Below are 21,440 nucleotides of genomic sequence, written 5' to 3'. Positions count from 1 at the left end.
CATACGTCCATATTGAAATGTACAAAAATGAAAGCTCTCTGCTCAAAGTTGTACATGGTTGGCTGCCTTATTCCTAAATCTAGCATACAAAGCAACAAGGTTAAATTTCTGATTCACTTTATTTCTGTAGATTACGATAAACTCAAGCAACAATTCTCAATATCGCATGTTTAATTAATAAAAGAAAAGTTGCCACTGCAATGTCCCTTCATTAAAAGTGATAAATGGATTAATTATATCTGGTTTGTGTCTCACCTTTCTCTATAATCCATCCAGCTCGTTTTCTAACTCGTCCGTTACGTAAAAATCTCCACTCTCGCTCCTTCCGCACCAGGCTCTCAACATCGTGTTCCTCTGGAATCTGGACAGAATAATGGCTCAATTAGCATAAAATCAGCATTAAATATGTTAAAAGCTTTGCCATAAAATGGCATTTGCAGTGACCCCAGCCACAGACAGTTAAACTGCACTCGAATTGGCTCCCACAAAATTATGTAAATAGGGCTGTCAAGAAATTTTTAAAAATTGTGATTCAAATTTTTAATCTCAGTTTTAATTGCAGCAACACTCTAACTGACGGGCCATTAATGGCAGTTAGAATGTTACTGAATGAAGCAGCAGACTGGCTGGAGCTCATGGCTGATGCAGAGGCCTCAGGCTCAATGATGAACATTACTGAAAGACACTGCTGTGCACTCACTCTACTGTAATCCTGACAACAGTACACATGTGCAGAAGAAAGAAGTAATGTGTATTTATATAGTGCCTCTCACCAGCCTCAGGATGTTCCAAAGTACTTTACAGCCAACTAAGTATATATTTTTTTGAAGTGTAGTCACTGCTGTAATACAGGGAAAAGTGGACAATAATGGTTGCACACATGCAGAAACAGGATATTGTTTGCACAGCTACAGGGCACATGGATGCAGTTGTGGAGATTAAGGTTAAGTTTTACATATACCTAGAAGTTACTGGTGGGGAATTGTGAGGTGCACTGATACGTAGCCGGCTCTAACTTCTGCAAATGAAGCCCATTGAAAAAGTGAATTGCTAAAGGATTTAATGCATTAAATACAGAAGTTAACTGATTAATTGACAGCTCCTCACTCAAGAGACATGGTCAAAAAGGATTGAGATGAAACATTTAGAATTATAGGTAAATATTAACGGAAAATATAAGCTATTTAGCCTAAAATTGCTGAAGAATGAAAAGTTGGAAATAACATACAAATAAACTTGGTTACTATTTATTTACAACTTGAAGATTTGAATTTTGCAAGTTCTTTTCTGTGTATCCGGAAAAGCTCGACTCCAACTGGATTACAGTTTCACAGCTATCAGTTTCCCCCAGTACCTTGCCAAAGTTGGTGGTCTTCATTTGTGAGCCTAATACCTGGATTTTTCTCCACTGTACCACATACAATTTGGCAGTATAAGGGTGGTAGAGAAGGGGAGATAGGGCAGAGAGGTTTACCACTAGATCCCACCATTAAAAGATAAGATTCTCTCACACCCCCAGGAGGGATCTTGGTCAATCACCCTGTCCGCATTTAAACCACAACAGGGGTGTGGGGCACCAGGCTAGGGAAACCAGTCCACAATCGTCCCATCAATCCCAGAAGAATTGGTAGGTGTACTGAAGGTTGCTGGTGATTCTGCGACACACACTGTGTATCAGTGATTAACAGCATTAAAAAATTAATGGCCAGAAAATTAATGCATCAAATGCAGAAACCAACTGTAATTGATTGACAGCCCAATTAAAGCAGAGCACAGTTCACCACTTGCATGAACATAGTAAATAAAATATAATGGTTCTCTAGATGTAATTAGTACTGATACTAACACTGTTCCATACAAAATAAAAAAAATAAGGTAACTGAAAGGTGATGGTGCTAATTTTCACAAGAATCAGACCAAAGATAAAACACACATTTAAATTAAAATATCAACAAGTACAAAAGTTTTTCCTGAGGTTTTGAATGCTTGAAAGTAATTTTTGAAAACGGTTAAAAACTGAAAATGTAAAATATCAATAAACAACCAATATAGAAAGATTAACAAAAGGTCCACATCTCAAGTGGGATCCTTTACAGATTTCCAGCATTCATGGGAGCAATTATTTGGGAAAAAAAGCAACATGAGAAATATCTTGCAGTGGGTGCTCAAATGTGCCGTTTCTAAAATTTGGGGATATAACTGAGTACTTTGGGTCAAGTGTACTGTGATCTGTCAGGCTCAAAAAGTCTTCCATTGCTTGTTTCTAATAAAATAGCACTTTGGTGATAGTGATCACAATTCGGTTAGGTTTACCTTAGCGATGGGCAGGGACAGGTATATACCGCAGGGCAAAAATTATGGCTGGGGAAAAGGAAATTATGATGCGATTAGGCAAGATTTAGGATGCATAGGATGGGGAAGGAAACTGCAGGGGATGGGAACAATCGAAATGTGGAGCTTATTCAAGGAGCAGCTACTGCGTGTCCTTGATAAGTATGTACCTGTGAGGCAGGGAGGAAGTTGTCGAGCGAGGGAGCCGTGGTTTACTAAAGAAGTTGAAGCGCTTGTCAAGAGGAAGGCGGCGGCTTATGTTAGGATGAGACGTGAAGGCTCAGTTAGGGCGCTTGAGAGTTACAAGCTAGCCAGGTAAGATCTAAAGGGAGAGCTAAGAAGAGCAAGGAGAGGACACGAGAAGTCATTGGCGGATAGGATCAGGGAAAACCCTAAGGCTTTCTATAGGTATATCAGGAATAAAAGAATGACTAGAGTTAGATTAGGGCCAATCAAGGATAGTAGTGGGAAGTTGTGTGTGGAATCAGAGGAGATAGGGGAAGTGTTAAATGAATATTTTGCGTCAGTATTTACAGTAGAGAAAGGAAATGTTGTCGAGGAGAATACTGAGATTCAGCCTACTAGGCTAGATGGGATTGAGGTTCACAAGGAGGAGGTGTTATCAATTTTGGAAAGTGTGAAAATAGATAAGTCCCCTGGGCCAGATGGGATTTATCCTAGGATTCTCTGGGAAGCCAGGGAGGAGATTGCAGAGCCTTTGTCCTTGATCTTTATGTCGTCATTGTCGACAGGAATAGTGCCGGAAGACTGGAGGATAGCAAATGTTGTCCCCTTGTTCAAGAAGGGGAGTAGAGACAGCCCTGGTAATTATAGACCTGTGAGCCTTACTTCGGTTGTGGGTAAAATGTTGGAAAAGGTTATAAGAGACAGGATTTATAATCATCTTGAAAAGAATAAGTTCATTAGCGATAGTCAGCACGGTTTTGAGACGGGTAGGTCGTGCCTCACAAACCTTATTGAGTTTTTCGAGGTGACCAAACAGGTGGATGAGGGTAAAGCAGTGGATGTGGTGTATATGGATTTCAGTAAGGTGTTTGATAAGGTTCCCCATGGTAGGCTATTGCAGAAAATATGGAAGTATGGGATTGAAGGTGATTTAGAGCTTTGGATCAGAAATTGGCTAGCTGAAAGAAGACAGAGGGTGGTGGTTGATGGCAAATGTTCATCCTGGAGTTTAGTTACTAGTGGTGTACCGCAAGGATCTGTTTTGGGGCCACTGCTGTTTGTCATTTTTATAAATGACCTGGAAGAGGGTGTAGAAGGGTGGGTTAGTAAATTTGCGGATGACACTAAGGTCGGTGGAGTTGTGGATAGTGCCGAAGGATGTTGTAGGGTACAGAGGGACATAGATAGGCTGCAGAGCTGGGCCGAGAGATGGCAAATGGAGTTTAATGCGGAAAAGTGCGAGGTGATTCACTTTGGAAGGAATAACAGGAATGCAGAGTACTGGGCTAATGGGAAGATTCTTGGTAGTGTAGATGAACAGAGAGATCTTGGTGTCCAGGTGCATAAATCCCTGAAGGTTGCTACCCAGGTTAATAGGGCTATTAAGAAGGCATATGGTGTGTTAGCTTTTATTAGTAGGGGGATCGAGTTTCGGAGCCACGAGGTCATGCTGCAGCTGTACAAAACTCTGGTGAGACCGCACCTGGAGTATTGCGGCACAGTGGCGCAGTGGTTAGCACCGCAGCTTCACAGCTCCAGGGACCCGGGTTTGATTCCGGGTACTGCCTGTGTGGAGTTTGCAAGTTCTCCCTGTGTCTGCGTGGGTTTTCTCCGGGTGCTCCGGTTTCCTCCCACAAGCCAAAAGACTTGCAGGTTGATAGGTAAATTGGCCATTATAAATTGTCACTAATATAGGTAGGTGGTAGGGAAATATAGGAACAGGTGGGGATGTTTGGTAGGAATATGGGATTAGTGTAGGATTAGTATAAATGGGTGGTTGATGTTCGGCACAGACTCGGTGGGCTGAAGGGCCTGTTTCAGTGCTGTATCTCTAATCTAATCTAATTGCGTGCAGTTCTGGTCACCGCATTATAGGAAGGATGTGGAAGCTATGGAAAGGGTGCAGAGGAGATTTATTAGGATGTTGCCTGGCATGGAGGGAAGGTCTTATGAGGAAAGGCTGAGGGACTTGAGGTTGTTTTCGTTGGAGAGGAGGCGGCGGAGAGGTGACTTAATAGAGACATATAAGATAATCAGAGGGTTAGATAGGGTGGATAGTGAGAGTCTTTTTCCTCGGATGGTGATGGCAAACATGAGGGGACATAGCTTTAAGTTGAGGGGTAATAGATATAGGACAGATGTCAGAGGTAGTTTCTTTACTCAGAGAGAAGTAGGGGCGTGGAACGCCCTGCCTGCAACAGTAGTAGACTTGCCAACTTTAAGGGCATTTAAGTGGTCATTGGATAGACATATGGATGAAAATGGAATAGTGTAGGTCAGATGGTTTCACAGGTCGGCGCAACATCGAGGGCCGAAGGGCCTGTACTGCGCTGTAATGTTCTAATTCTAATTCTAAAAAAACCTCCCATAACTGTCCATGAGTTCATTTCCTAATCTAATTAGGTCTTTAGCTCCACAAAAGCGATCACAAAGATTCTGCACAATATATGAAGAAAGACAGACTTGCATTTAAACAGTGCCTATCATGACCACAGAATATCCCGAAATACTTTACAGCTGATAAAGTACTTTTGAAGCATAGTCACTGTTGTAATGTAGGAAACGTGGCAGGCAATTTGCACACAGCAAGCTCTCACAAACAGCAATGTGATGTTGACCAGATTTTATTTTTGATGTTGAGGGATAAATATTGGCCAGGGCACCAGGAATAACTTTCCTGCTCTTTTTGAAATATTGTCATGCAATCTTTTATGTCCACCTGAGGGGCAGATGGGGCCTTGGTTTAATGTTTCATCAGAGAGTCCGACATCCAACTTCACTGCAATATAAAAAAACTCTTCAAGCGTATTTTGGTGGTTGTCCCAGTAAGTCAATTTTAATTAGATCCCACAGCACTAATTATTGAAACAGGGAGTGGATTCAGAAGGTTAATTTGCTGCCAATTCCTACAGCCAAAGATACTTTGGAAAGTTAATTAAGCAATCATATGGCGAGAAGACTGATCCTGTAAAACAAAAGAGGTAACTAACTGCCTATTCAATGACTAAAAATAGTTTGACAAGAGGTGTGTGCATTACAGGGCACCTCTGCTTTGAAGGACATCAACCCATGAGCAACTTGTTTTTGGAGGGTGGGGGAAGGGAAGAAAGAGGGAGTCAATGTCTGAATACAAAAATGTTTTGTGCTCTTTAATAAAAGGAAGCTATGCAAGGCTACCTCAATGCCTCAGTTGATTGTGGCAATGAGTTGTTGAGTCATACAGACTGGCAAAGTACCAGGCGCTGAGTTAGCGAACTGCAATCAAGATGGCAGTCAGGGTACAACAAATGCCTTCAAGCTTCCTGAAAATCAGTCACTAGTCTCAGTTCCTAATCACTATTCAGTGATCTCTGCCAGAACTACATGAGTATACAGCAGGTAAGGAAAGGAATCAACTTAGCAGTATGCATCCCTTCCAATAAATTCTTGTAAAGATTTCCAAAGAACATGGTGTGCTGGTGTGAGATAAAATGCATCTGCTTTGAACCAAAAGGGAAAAGGAAATTTTATATGCTTTCTTTTTACAGTTTATGGTAGCTTCAGTTTTTAAAAAATATTTCCTAATGGGTTCTTTATATAATTGAACTAGCTTCTTCACATCATTAGAACGAATGGAAATGGAATAACCCTCATGCACGGGGGCAACAGTTTTCAATCTAAAGGTCTTAAGACCATGATCAATAATCAAATAGAAGTTTATTTTTAAAGATCATATTGTTTAAAGGTTTCAATCCTAATCGTGTTCAAAAGACTTGCAAAAGATTTGCAGTGTTCTACCATCAGACATAGGCAGCCTGTTGCAGTCAGGATCTTTCTGGTCATTTGCTGCATTCTCTCTTCAGAAGATCATAGTAAGCACCGGGAAAATAAAAAATGAACAGTGCTCCAGATGCCTTAAAAATAAAGGAAGCGATGTGCAACTCCAGCTTTCAACTAATAGTCAGTCATGGCTTAGCTGCTTATGTTGTAAGAGGAGAATAGAGATAGAAAACAACTATGAATGTGCAATTTAAATTCCCAAATATCTGGGAATACAAGTTAAAATGTTGGGAAATCAGGAAGAAATCAGCAGGAACATTTTCACTTGAAGGGCAATTGCCTTTTAGAATTCAAGTTCTCAGGGAAGGCAACTGAATTGGAAAATTCAGGAAGCAACCGGCTGAGTTTTTTCAGAGATCGGTTTGAAGGATATATTGGGAAGGCATATAGAATTGGTTAAAAATCAATTCATTTGTTGGACCCAATGTTCTTGCTTGTTTCTAAAATTTCTTCTGTTCTGTAAGATTGTGTGTTGTCACCCAATGGCAATGGGGGGGGGGGGGGGGGGGGTGGGGGCAGCGGACTGAGATTAATGGCAGAGATTTTGATTCTCCTTTTACTACTTGAGCATCACTCCTGTGGTTTGCATCAACAACATCCTCAGGCTGCAGTTTCACGATAGACACTGGTCTCAGACCAGTGGAAGTAGATACAACAACATTAATTCAGCAATATGCTGAAATTGTGCACAAAACATTTATTTCTGCAATTTATTGAAGAGGCAGGTGCTTAAGGTTGGAATGGGGAAATAAGAGTTCCTAAAAATCCAACTTGAAGAACCTGCTTACCAATTCTGACAAATCTCTAATATTTGAAGTATTGAGGTGATAAGTCAGTGCTGACAGACATTGGTTTCTACAGCATTTTCTTTAAAAGGAAATGTCTAATTAATGAAAATTGGTGACATTTTGTACTCACTGATGAAAGATTTAGATGCCTGGATAGAAAGTAGTATATGGATAGAAAGTTACTGTACTACTCACAGGTGATTACAGATTTAAATGGCGTTTAAATGCATAGGCATGTAACTGCTGGCAAAGGGTGCACCCTCTCCTGGTATATTTCAGATGTTATGAGTTGAAGCATTTCACTCAACTTATGCAATGCCCAAAGCAGCCTCAGTTCAGTGCTTTAACATCCCTTTTCATGAATATTTTATAACAGTTACATAAATTTGCAGCCATGACAGCACTGCAGTGATACCTTCCCTGTTTCCTGGATGCTAGATAGATCAGTTATTAAAATACCATCTGCAATAATTTACAATGGTTCTAATTTATCGGTTCTACCTGGATTCAAACCATGGTTTTTTTTTTCCAACATAGAGATTATTTTTCTCTCCTACCCATAATTTTTTTTCAGAATATTTTAATGATATCAAATTTTATAATTTGCTACATCCCCAAACAAAATCTCAAAGGTCTCTGTTATGCCAAATTATTCAAAGATTATGTTGATGAGATTTTTTTTTTTTAAAAAGCCCTTTATACTATTTTACTCTCCTGGATAAAATTCTTCCAGGGTTTCACAGCACTTGTAGAAAAGATGTGTGTGCATATTTCAACATCAGAAGGAAGAATGTCTAGTTACTGAAGCACATAAAGAATCAATCTACACTCCAGTTGTGTTTTCCATTACTCAACATGTGGGTATCATTTCTCCATCCTTCCAGGAAGGGTGTTAAAGAACCTTAGAAGGAAAGTTGTTTGAAAAAAGGTGGGAAAGTATTTGGTTTTATTCAAAAAAAGTTCTGATTTTTTTCTTTACGTCACCATTAAAAATATTGGATTTAAAAGGGCTATGGTATTGACAAGTAGAACCCATCTTTCAAATACATAAACTGTAGAATTTTTTCATAATATTTGAAAGAAAACAGGAATTAACACGAAACAAGAGAAAAAATTCACTGTTGGTCACTTTTGCTGGAACACAGATTTGCAACCACAGAAATAGGAATCGATTTACTGGTCTCAGCCACTAGTGGTCACATTAAATAGCCATTACCTGTCTAGAGTTACACCATAATGATAAAAGTTGCTGAACTGAGTGTCCAGATGGAAGCTGTTCTGTAGTAAATTATAAATGAAGTACAAGACATTTATAGTTCGAGCAAAAGATCCTCAATGTATACTGACTTTCCTCTTGCAGTATTCCAATTTTAATCATGCACCTGTACTCGTGCAACCCACTGTAGCTTCAGTGTTGGCATGGGTTCAGCCAGACTGAATGCACAGCAGGCTGAGATCAGCACTTGTGGTGCATTACTGAAACTGAGACATCGTGTCACTGCAGCTTTACAGGCAGACTAGGTTACTCAATGTCATGATTATCTAATTGAAGCTTCAATTTTTGATAAGCGATGAGATCTACCAGCTAATATCTTTAGGACTGAAATATTGCAGGATTTGGCCACCTCATGCTTCTGTAAACTTGCAGCAGTATCAATATTCCTCAAAGTACTTTTCTTTCACAACTTCAGTTATTTTTCCTATCAACCTAAATATGACAATCAATTTGTCAAAGTACCACATCTGCAAGTCAACCTGCTCACTATTTCTGAAAGTTAACAGCTTATGTTTAGTTTGGATGGAAGACTGGGAAAACTTCAATAATTAAAGAATTCTGGTCTCTTATATTAGAAACACATTGTAGAACCCAACAGAATAGAGATGTTCAATGTTCAATAGCATTCTTGCTTTTGAAAAAAAATCTTTTCATCCGTTGTTTTGGGACAATTTGATAACATCGTGTAGTACCTTTTTCCAGTCTGTGGAAATACAAACAGTGTTGCTAAAGAAATAGCACCTTCAGTCATTATTTTCTATTTCACAGATGGGATGTTAAATTATAGCCCTGTTCAGTTGAGGATTGTAGACTCTACAGTACTATTCAAAGAAAAGCAGAGTTCATATCAACATTCCTCCCATAACAAAAACCAAAAAAACAGATTAACTTGTCATTCATCTCCCTGCTGTTTATGGGGAGTTACTCTCGAGTAGTTGTGTGTGCTCAAATAATGTTAAGCTCCAAAATGTAAGTGTTCTGATATGATACTGCACAACATAAATGCAAGTTTTCTTTTCCGCAACAAGGTAAACAGAGCAGTTCCAGGGCCAATTTGTACCATATGTAAAAATCTGAAAGATCTACATATGGGAAAGATGACCTGTGTCTCAGCAGAAACATGAGTTATAATTTTACTAAATACATAACTTAAGAAATTAAAATTTTGAATCTCATTGATCCGGGCAGTGATCTCAACATGAAAATTTCCGTTGGTGATATTAGCAGATGCATTGATGTATCTGTCTAACATTCCTTTATCAGCAGCTTTAGCTGAAGTGTTTAACTTTTTAAAAAATTCTTTCATGGAATGTGGGCGTCGCAGGCCAGGCCAGCATTTATCATCCATCCCTAATTGCCCTTGAACTGAAAGGGCTTGCTAGACCACATTGCTGTGGATCTGGAGTCACATGTAGGCCAGACCAGGTAAGGACATCAGATTTCCTTCCCTAAAGGACATTAGTGAACCAGATGGGTTTTTACAACAATCGACAATGGTTTCATGGCCATCATTAGACAGCTTTTTAATTCCAGATTTATTAATTGAATTCAAATTCCACCTTCTGCTGTGGTGGGATTTGAACCCATGTCCCCAGAGCAATACCTGGGTCTCTGGGTTACTAGTCCAGTGACAATACCAGTACGCCACCGCCTCCCGCTTAAAATAAATGGACTAATGCCTGCAACCAAACACCACATTTATGCTCTCACCTTATAAATGCAAACTGAATGCAATCTCTTCTGAGGCAAGCTGGCTGTAATATAGCATCCAGGCAGACTCCACTGAAATGCCAGCCTAGAATATGTGTTTACCTTTGAAGTGGGACTTGAACTCACAAGCTTCAGACTCAGATGCGAGAGCGCTACCACTGAGCCAAAGTTGATGCAGTGTGCAACTACAATGTTATGGTGTAGAGCCAGAGATAACTAGTGACAGACAAGACGCTGCTGCATACCTTTCATTGTCTTTTATGCTGAGCAATTCTTCTTCCCTCTTTCAGTTTTATCCCCTGCCTCTCTTAAAAGCTTTGGCTCATATTTCTATGCATCGCTGGCAGTCAGATACCTCACAACAGCCACCTTTGATTATGAGCTTAAACATAGAGTGCAACAGATTCTCCTGTAGATAGGGTTCCCAACCCTCCTGCTTATGGCGAGGGTCTATCGGAATGGGCAATCAGTTGCCCTAACACTGCTGTTGGCGACTTGGGAGAAACAGATTCTGCACGTGTGGTTTATGCATGCGCAGTGCTCTGGCTGGCGTGGCTTGCAACCAAACCGCATTGCCCTGCTGGCCCTCCTGATAGAACACACCTTTCACTGCTGGTTATGAGGATGACAGCAATGGAGCCAATGAAAATTGACTGGAAAATTTGTGAGTGCCGAGAGTGTGCTTGGGGAGGGTGGGAAGAGAGAGAAACAAAGAAACACAAACTGGGGAGGAGAAGAAACAAACTGAAGATGAAGAACAAGTGCAATGCAAACTGGAGGAGGGAAGGGAAGGAAAGCAAAGTGGAGAGGGGAGAGAAACACAAACTGGAGAGAGCGAGCTTATGTCAGCCTGTAATGTGCACTATTCTATTTGTGTTGTGTTCCAGGACACAGGCAGCTATGGTGCTTCTCTTGAGGACTAAATCTCACCTCCCTGAAGCTTGGATTCAGTAGTGGGGTGTGGGAGTCAGCGAACTGAAGTAGGCTTGGTCTCGTTTTCATTTATTATTTGTGTAACTTACAGTTTATGACTTTTTACAATACACAGCATGAAAACTTTATTTACAAGTTACTTATATTGATGATGCTTTTGCTGAATTGCTGACAATTACTTTTTTTCGCATTGCGGTACTGTTGAAACACCACATAAGCAGTTTTTATTTAAACATTATTTATCCTTAAATCTTTCTATCCTTTTGTGCTCCAACATTTTATTTGGGGTTTGGTGATACTAAGACACTCAAACGAGGTAAATGCAATAACATCTGCAAATAATAATCAAATCTCACATGATCAAATCTCCAGAAATATGTCAAGGCAGAGTTGGCAACTTTAGCCATAGAGCAGAGTACAATGTCATCTTCACCTGACTTTCACACATGAATATATTCCAGCAGAGTTCCCAGGGTAGTGATCAGAAGCAGAAGCCTTGCTCAAAAATTTCTTGCTTCACTTTGGGGTAACCCGAGGCGAATAGTAGTGTCCCCCACAACTAATAATCTGACTAAGATCACTTTCCATATTCCATGATGTGATGCATATTCTGTATGCTTCCTTCAAACAGGACTCATTTTTCAACCAAAATGTCATTGTCTGCTGTGGGGGAAGGGACTAGAGGAGATTAGGCAAAAGGCAAAATTGCTACGTTTTCAAGATAATAGGGCACTGGCAAACAATTTAAATAACTCCGTCTAGTAGATAGATTTTCGGTCTCGCAGGGAAGCAAGGGATATGGGGAGTGGGCAGAAAACTGGAATTAAAGCCCAAGATCACCATGATCGTACTGAATGGCAGAGCAGACTCGAAGGGCCATAGGGTCTACTTCTGCTCATTTCCTGTGTTCTTGTGTAATGTGATACTTTAGTAATTTCCTGATGTGTCATGAATATTTGTCAGAAATGCATATTAGTTGGGAAGTACAAATTCAGCACAATTAACTATTTGAAATAACATTGCAGAACTTTAGATGGAAGAATGCAGTTTCCATTATGTTCCATCCTAAAATGGAATAATCAAAAGAAATATTATTTCAGCTGTCAGGCAAACCCCCCACCTGCCAAGACTGAGGCCCACATGAACATTAAAACTTAAAATTGCAAGACCCTGACTGGAAGGACATTTGCATAGAACTAGCAATGTTGGAACAAAAGGACCCAGTTGTTACTTTCCAGAAGTGGTCAGACTAGTTTTAGTCACATGACTAACTGGCTGTTGCAGAGAATTTGAACTTCCAAAGGATTTTGAAGAGACTGTTCCATATAAGGAGCTAGTCGCATGACTAACCTGCTGGGCAACTTGGGAGTTTTTAAAAAAAATTTGAACTCCCAACAAAGGAACTGGAACAGAGAACGCCATGTGCTCATGGACTGGGAACATCTCCCCTGTCTGCCTGCCTCCATCTCTTTCCCACGGACCTGAATCTTGTGAAGACACGTAAACTCAAAGCGAGAACAGTCTCCTATGTGAACAATGTTTGAGATGAATACTGGGCCCCAACGAAACGCAAGACCATATCTTCAAAGAAGGACTACAGCAGTTCGAAAAACAGTAACAAGATATTGCCTCAAATGTTCTACTTATCTTTTCCGTCCCTATTTGCATGTGTATATCGTGTATGCATGCTAGCGTGGGCGTGTCGTATATCCATAGGCGTGAGCCGTATTAGAGTTTAAGTTTTAATAGAATTTCATCTTTCTTCTTTAAACCCGAGAAAGCCTGTGTGAATTGGTTTCTTTGTCTTATAATTGGAAAAACTGTGAACCAGGATTCACAAAAAGGGAGCTCAAAACACAGTGTTTAAAACTAAATGCAGTTACAATAAGACTAGGTGAAGAAAGTAACAAACACCTTTTGCACCTGGTCGTAACACAGCTATCATACAGAATTGATGATACAGTCCTCAAAATTTTTAATATTTGTTTAGTAAATTAAAGCTTTTTACCTATATTAAATTCCAAACTTCACTTCATCAATACATCTTTAAATGATGAAAAGCCAGGTTTCTGCAATAGACGTTTACTTATAGGAAAAATATGCACATTTATAAATTTGAAAATATCTCCTGCTGTGATAAGAACTCCATACCCAAAATTATGCAAAATTGTTCCCAATATAATGTGTCATGACCTCAAAGTTTACTGAAGTGCCAATTATGAAAATCACCAACTACACAATACAAATAATATTTCATTATGGTCTCCATCAAAATAATATTTGCAGTCTTTCTTTTCCCCTTCAGAACCTCTTTCCAGTAAACAAAACTGCTCGAGAACTCCTGAGGCAATGTGGGCGCTGAAATAGTGTTACATGATTAGGATCATGACACGCCATAGATTTTTACACCTTCTATCTCCCACTCAGCCAGAACCAATTACAAGGTCTGTATTTTACGACTTTAGTTTGTTGGGGGAAAACCAATGAACTTGTCGAATTTAACTCCCTGAGTACTGAGAAACTGAAGTGAGTTCAGAATACACTAGTGTAACTAAATGCCATTTGAAATTCCCAATCTAATATCCTACAGCTAGAAAGTCATAACTAGGAATGTGTTTTTTTTTTGAGGATCAAAATATAAATCATGAATTTTTAAACTTTCAAATTTTGAAAAATTATACAAGTTACCATATTCATCGCACAGCAGTTCTCTACCTGCAGAGAGGGAAAAACACAGCTTTTCAGGAACTAAATTTACTTCACTGTCCCTAAACACCTCTTGCACAACTGTTTTACAAATTACAATGTGGACCCTTCTTCACTCTCAAACCTAGCATCCACACAGGAACAGCACAACTCTGAAAGGACTGTAAGTAATGCCATGGGATGTCTGAGCATACTGCACAAGATATAAAATATTCTAACAACAGTCTGTATTCACGCACTTCCTGTCCATCACATATTAGCTAATGCAAATTTCTCGAGCTGAAGGCTGACGGAAAAGGTCCAACTAACGGGGCATGCCGCTAGATTCCTGGCAATTAATATAAAATAAACACAATGTTCATACAATATCTGCCAAACAGAAGCAAAAAAAATTCTTAAAAAGGCGTAACCTTCTGAGCAAAGAGATGACAGCCTGCTAGAATATGCCGACTGTATTATAGTTTACAGTGCACCAGGTTTAAATGAAGGAGGGAGGCCAGATTTGTTTTCCAAGCCTTGTTCATAAAACAGGAGCAAAAGCTCCAAGAAATTCTTTGAAATATGAAAGATAAAGCTAGCAATAGCTCATTATGGCCCTCAACAGATCTTGGTTTATACTCAAGTTCAACAGGACCTGGCGACCAAAATACAGGAAATCTCAAGTGATAATGGTTGCAGACATCTGGATCAGCACCAGGTATATTCCTTCCACTGAACATGGTCAACCATGGAGTTGGAAACTGTAATGAAAATGGACGTTTACTCTTGGAACGCTGTGCAGAAAAGCAGCTGCCCAAAACCAACACCACCTTTCAACAAAAAGATCGCTTCAAGACCACATGGATGCATCACCACTCTAAACACTGGCACCTGATAAATTACATCTTGGTGCACCAGCGTGACCTAAAGGACGTCCTGCATACTACAGTCATGGCCAGTGCTGACTGTTATACAGATCACCGTTCGTTCAAAGATGAACTTCCACTTCAAGCCTAAACCCAAGAACAGGCCTAGGGACAACCCATCAAAGAAATTTCGAGTCAGTAACCTGCAAACCTCATCTTGCAGATATAGATATCAAACAACCTTACAGACTAGACTGGAATATCCTGATCTCACTGTTGATTCCACTTCAGAAGAACTCTGGGAACACATCAAAGTTGCAGTACTGGATACTTCCAACAGGGTCAGCAGACCCAGCACCAAGAAAGGACTGGTTTGATGAAAATGACGAGGACATTCAAGTTCTGCTAAAAATAAAAAGGTCAGCTCATCAGGCTTGCCTGGCGCAGCGAAGAGAAAAGACAGCCTACCGTCAAGCATGCAGCACCCTACAATGTAAGCTGAGGAACATCCAAAATGACTGGTGGACTGCACTTGTGGAAAAAACTCAACTGTACGCTGATACTGGCGACATAAATAGTTTCTATGAAGCACTAAAATCTGTCTATGGGCCAGCATATTGAACCCAAAACCCCTTGAGGGATGCTGATGGCAAGACCCCACACACCAACAAGCAGTCAGTCCTGGTCGGAGCACTTTGAAACTCTCTTCAGTGCCAAGTGCACAGTGCATGATACTGCCATCAATCGCATCCAGCAACAGCCTGTCAAAGAAGAACTGGATGAGAGCCCAACTCTGGAAGAAACTGTGACCGCCATCAACCCGATGAAGAACAACAAAGCCCCCAGAGCCGATGGACTTCCACCCGAAGCCGTGAAGCATGGTGGCCCTGCCCTATACACCAAGCTTTTCATGACCTGCTGGGAACAGGGCAGGATTCCACGGGATCGTCGTGATGCCGTTATCATCACCTTGTACAAAAACAAAGGAGAAAAATCAGACTGCTCCAACCACTGGGGATCACCCTCCTTTCTATTGCTGGGAAGAACTAGAATACTTCTGAACAGGCTTGTGCCTACCATTGCGGAAGAAAAACTCCCAGACAGCCAGTGTGGTTTCAGAGCAAACAGAGGCACCACAGACATGGTACTTGCACTCAGACAATTACAAGAAAAGCGTCGTCAGCAAAACAAAGGCCTGTACGCCACTTTCATAGACCTCACCAAGGCGAAGAGCGAAGTCCAAAGTACAGAAAGTCCTCATCAGGGAACTCCTCTTTGCTGACGATGCTGCTTTAACATCTCACACTGAAGAGTGCCTGCAGAGTCTCATCGACAGGTTTGCAGCTGCCTGCAATGAATTTGGCCTAACCATCAGCCTCAAGAAAACGATCATGGGGCAGGACGTCAGAAATGCTCCATCCATCAATATTGGCGACCACGCTCTGAAAGTGGTTCAAGAGTTCACCTACCTAGGCTCAACTATCACCAGTAACCTGTCTCTAGATGCAGAAATCAATAAGCGCATGGGAAAGGTTTCCACTGCTATGTCCAGACTGGCCAAGAGAGTGTGGGAAAATGGTGCACTGACATGGAACACAAAAGTCTGAATGTATCAAGCCTGTGTCCTCAGTACCTTGCTCTATGGCAGCGAGGCCTGGACAACGTATGTCAGCCAAGAGAGACGTCTCAATTCATTCCATCTTCGCTGCCTCCGGAGAATACTTGACATCAGGTGGCAGGACCGTATCTCCAACACAGAAGTCCTCGAGGCGGCCAACATCCCCAGCTTATACACACTACTGAGTCAGCGGCGCTTGAGATGGCTTGATCATGTGAGCCGCATGGAAGATGGCAGGATCCCCAAAGACACATTGTGCAGCGAGCTCGCCACTGGTATCAGACCCACCGGCCGTCCATGTCTCCACTTTAAAGACATCCGCAAACGCGACATGAAGTCCTGCGACGTTGATCACAAGTCGTGGGAGTCAGTTGCCAGCGTTCGCCCGAGCTGGCGGGCAGCCATAAAGGCGGGGCTAAAGTGTGGCGAGTCGAAGAGACTCAGCAGTTAGCAGGAAAAAAGACAGAGGCGCAAGGGGAGAGCCAACTGTGCAACAGCCCCGACAAACAAATATTTCTGCAGCGCCTGTGGAAGAGTCTGTCACTCTAGAATTGGCCTTTATAGCCACACCAGGCGCTGCTCCACACACCACTGACCACTTCCAGGCGCTTACCCATTGTCTCTCGAGATAAGGAGGCCAAAGAAGAAAGAAGACGACCGAGGCATTCGACACTGTGAGCAGAGATGGACTTTGGAAAATCCTTGAAAAACTTGGATGCCCACCCAGGTTACTGGCCATGATGAAGCAGCTTAATGAAAATCAGTACCGACAAGTCAAGCAAAACAGCGACCTCTCAAGTCCCTTCTGTATCTCCAACGGCTTGACGCAGGGATGTGTGCTGGCCCCGACCCTATTCACCATCTTTTTCAGCATGATGCTGCAGCAAGCAACAGAAAACCTCAAGGAGGGAGTTTACGTACGCTTTCAGACTGAGGGAGGCCTTTCCAACCTCAGGCGTCTTCAGCTTCACACAAAGACACAAGAAAAACTCATCCGTGAACTTCTTTTTGCCAATGACTGTGCTCTCTGGCCCACAGTCAGTCAGACTTGCAACGTATAACAACACATTTTTCCGAGGCTGCACAACCCTTCAGACTAAAAATCAGTTTAAAGAAAACTGAAGTCCTGCATTAGCCTGCTCCCCAAGAAGAATATAGACTGCCAAGCATTGTCATCGAGGGAACTGAGCTGAATGCTGTCAAGCAATTTACTTATTTGGGAAGCGTCATCTTGTTTGATGCCACCATAGAAAAGGAAGTGGACAATAGGCTCTCAACAGCAAACAGTACATTTGGCAGACTCTACAAACATGTGTGGAGCAACCACAGCCTCAGAGCACAGACCAGACTCAAAGTGTACAAAGCCATAGTCCTTACCACCCTTCTGTATGGCATCAAGTCATGGGTCCTATACTGCAATCATGTACGCCTTATAGAGCGCTTCCATCAGCGCTGCCTCCGCAGCATCCTCAAGATCCTCTGGCCGCATCTCAAACATCGAAGTCCTGGAAACAGCCAATATCACCAGCATCGAGGCCATCCTCCTGCAAAGCCAACTGCATTGGGCGGATCACGTTGCCCGGATGGACGACAGTTGCCTGCCCAAGATTGTGCTGTATGGAGAGCTGACCACGGGTAAAAGGAACAGAGGGGCCTCAAGGAACGTTTCAAGACTCCCTGAAGAAGTCCCTCTCTGTGTGCCACATCGACCATCGCCAGTGGGAAGCGCAGGCCATAGATCGTGATCCCTGGAGATACTACATCAGGAGGGCTACAGACACCTTTGAGACTGTGCGAAGAACCGGCATGAAAGAGAAAAGGAGGAGAAGGGCAGATCCAATTGTTCCCAGCAGCGACTACACCTTCACTTGTACACGCTATAGGAGAATCTGCCGGTCACGGATAGGCCTGCAACCGATGTCTACAACCTTCCCAAAATCTTTGTCCGTGAAGAAATGCCAAGAGACATTGTATGACTCTTCATCAAAGTATTTCTGGTGGATAGGTTATCTATCACAGAGTGAAATCACTGAAGAACTTGCAAGTGGTAGCAAAGTGGTGCAGGGCCAAAAAGAATTGCTGCCTCAGCCCATGCAGCTGCTTTCATACCATCTGGGATGGAAAGATTGCATGGGTGGCTTTGCAACATTGTAAAAGCCATGTTCCATTACAAACACATGCATGTGAAGGATGGAGAAATGAATTAGAATAACTGGAACTGTAGCTACTTGTCCAAAGCCTGCTTCATACATGCAAACACTTCAAAATAAACATAGTTGTTTTTGTTTTAAAAACCTTGCCACTTAGGAACTCTGTTTACGAGGTGCTGGGCTAGGCATCACGCATTAAGAAAAGCAACACAGTAACCAATAGTTGTTAAAAAAAATAATAATAAAGTTGCTCAGGAATAATTAAATCGAGCACCCTGCAGCAAAATGCAACTTTTGTTTTCATAAAACACTTTGGCAATTTTTACAACATACAGTGCCTTTACGCAGAATCTCATTTAAAGCGCATAGGCTAACTCTTCGTATGCACGAATTAGTCTCATCATTCGGATGAGACTTTAAACCGAGCCTTTATATCTGTTCGCTCCAGCAGACATAAATGATCCCATGGCACTATGCCAAAGACTTGCAGGTTGATAGGTAAATTGGCCATTATAAATTGCCCCTAGTATAGGTAGGTGGTAGGGAAATATATAGGGATAGGTGGGGATGTGATAGGAATATGGGATTAGTGTAGGATTAGTGTAAACGGGTGGTTGATGGTCGGCACAGACTCGGTGGGCCGAAGGGCCTGTTTCAGTGCTGTATCTCTAAACTAAACTATTCTGAAGAGCAGCAGGGGAGTTATGCCTGGTGTCCTGGACAATATTTAGCTCTCAATCAACATCGCTAAAACACTTCATCTGCTCATTATTAGAATTCTATTTGTGGGAGCTTGTTGTGTGCAAATTGTCTGTTGCGTTTTCTTCTTTACAGCAGTGACTACATTTCAAAAGTACTTTGTTGACTGTAAAGCATTTTGCTATGTCCTGAGGTCCTGAAAGGTGCCTGATAAGTGTAAGTCTTTCTTGAAGTCACTCTCCTCCAACAGAAAAGCTTTCCATATAAACAAGTTTTACTGATGCAGAACATATTGTTGTGTCTTGGAAGAGGCAAGAGCATGAAAAATCCAGTAACTGGTATTTACGATGTAGTTTAAAAGAAATATTTATCATCTTAATAACTGCTATAAGTTTTGTTTGGGACACAAATTGTATGTATGCCTTTTCATATGCATGGATTTTAGAGTGTGAATTAAAAACTCTGGGTACACTAGTCAAACAGAAAAATATGTTTGTAAAGATTAACCACCTTACCTCCACATAACTGGATTAAACAATTATCTTTAGGATTTAAGTGAATAATCTCTGCAAGGTTCATTAACAAATCATGAATCACAAGGTTTGCAAACCAAATACAGGATCACACAAACATCTACTCCAGTTTAATAAACAGTATCTTATCTTTGATCAAAAAAGAAAACTGAAGGAAATTATTCAAAATATCTTGCATGCCTCAAAGTATATCGTTACAATTTAACTGAAAAATCACTATTCAGTTAGCAAAGCAATGCAATCACTTGTTCGAACATAAGCTGGTCAATGCAAAATTTGTATCAACATGTCTAGCAGTGACACCACATTAGAGATGCCCACCAGAGAGAAATGTCATGCTATTTTCATAGGCTTATTTATTGTTTAATTTAGATTTGAGGAAGTTTAATAAAATTGTATCAAAAATGCAATTGTGTCACAGTATGAAAAATATATGGTGATTAAAGTGAGATTTCTAGCAATATAGTCTTAAGAAAGAAATACTGCAATTCTTCAGTTTTTTTCTGATAAAATGTAAGCCATTATTTTATTTTTTGTCTGATGTGTTCGCATAAAAGGCTTGGGTACTAATGGTAAAAGCTGTTTTTCAGAATTCGGTCCTCAACATTTCTCATTTTGCTAAAAGCCGGAGAAAACCGGGTTCTGCTCCACAATTAATGAACTCACAGGGTCACATGGTTTTCAAAAGTACAAGCTATGAGAATGTGATTCTGTCAATGGCAAAGAGAGAGCAGCAACTAACCATAACGCGCTTATAATAACGATCCCTTAATGCTTCTCAAGCAGCTTAATCCAAGTCAATTAACCAGTATAATTAGTTTGATAATTCAGCTGCAGAGTGTGTAGTTGAAGAAAACATCTGAACACCGATAGAGAAAAAGTTCAATTAGCAACAAGGCTTCACAATGGTGATAAGCATGAAAACAGAATGGTGTAATCCATCACAGATGAGTACCAATCATCTATATCTCTGGGAGGCAACACAAGAATACCCAATGTAAAAGCAAAATATTGCAGATGCTGGGAATCTGAAATAAAAACAAGAAATGCTGGAAATACTCAGCAGGTCTGGCAGCATCTGTGGAGAGAGAAGCAGAGTTAGCGTTTCAGGTCAGTGACCCTTCATCAGAACTGACAAATATTAGAAATGTAAAAGGTTTTAAGTAAAGTGGGGGTGAGGCAAGAGAGCCTACCCACTTTTTTTAATGTTTGTGCTTGGAGCCAGGGCTGTTCATTTTACAATCAATTGACACCCTCTCTGTACTAATGCTTTGTCTTTCACCACACCATTAACATACTGTTTGCCTTTGTTCCATGACCTTCTGGTCAGTTTTTCTCTGTGACCTTGTCCGATCAACACCTCTTTTGTTACCTCTTGCTCCACTCCCGCTTTACTTGCTTAAAACCTTTTCCATTTCTAATATTTGTCAGTTCTGATGAAGGGTCACTGACCTGAAACGTTAACTCTGCTTCTCTCTCCACAGATGCTGCAAAATCTGCTGAGTATTTCTAGCATTTCTTGTTTTTATTACAGGAATACCCAAACCTATTCTAAATCTTTGTCTACATAATTGCAGCAGCAGTTGTTGAATAGAGACCAGGAGTGGGAACCTTCGTGACTGCTCTTCTTCTAGACCTGGTTTGCTGAGGCCCACTATAGAGTTACTACCACTATCGTTGCAGAGATTACCACAAAGCAGCTATTGAATGCCTGATGTTTGTCACAGCAGCCACATTTGATAAACTATTTTTGTGCACTATGATCAATTCAAGATGTTAGTTCTGATCCATCAAGAATGAATATGGTGAAGGATAAGGGCAAGAGATATTGATATAGCCAACATGA

The 21,440-nt window shown here is 41.1% G+C and overlaps 1 protein-coding gene across 2 annotated transcripts in view; it reads right to left on the bottom strand.

Annotated features, from left to right (window-relative positions):
* Positions 1–21,440, bottom strand: part of rptor (regulatory associated protein of MTOR, complex 1) — a 464,636-nt gene that overhangs the window by 68,103 nt on the left and 375,093 nt on the right. For both annotated transcript variants that reach the window (XM_068058405.1, XM_068058406.1), the window contains exon 25: positions 256–361. In XM_068058405.1, the coding sequence (XP_067914506.1) occupies positions 256–361 (106 nt within the window). The remainder of the gene's footprint in view (positions 1–255; positions 362–21,440) is intronic.

The sequence above is a fragment of the Heterodontus francisci genome, chromosome 26 (genome assembly GCF_036365525.1).
Source record: "Heterodontus francisci isolate sHetFra1 chromosome 26, sHetFra1.hap1, whole genome shotgun sequence".
Taxonomy (NCBI): Eukaryota; Metazoa; Chordata; class Chondrichthyes; order Heterodontiformes; family Heterodontidae; genus Heterodontus; species Heterodontus francisci.
Note: the sequence above shows the minus strand (reverse complement) of the source record. Positions and strands in the feature narration are given on the sequence as shown.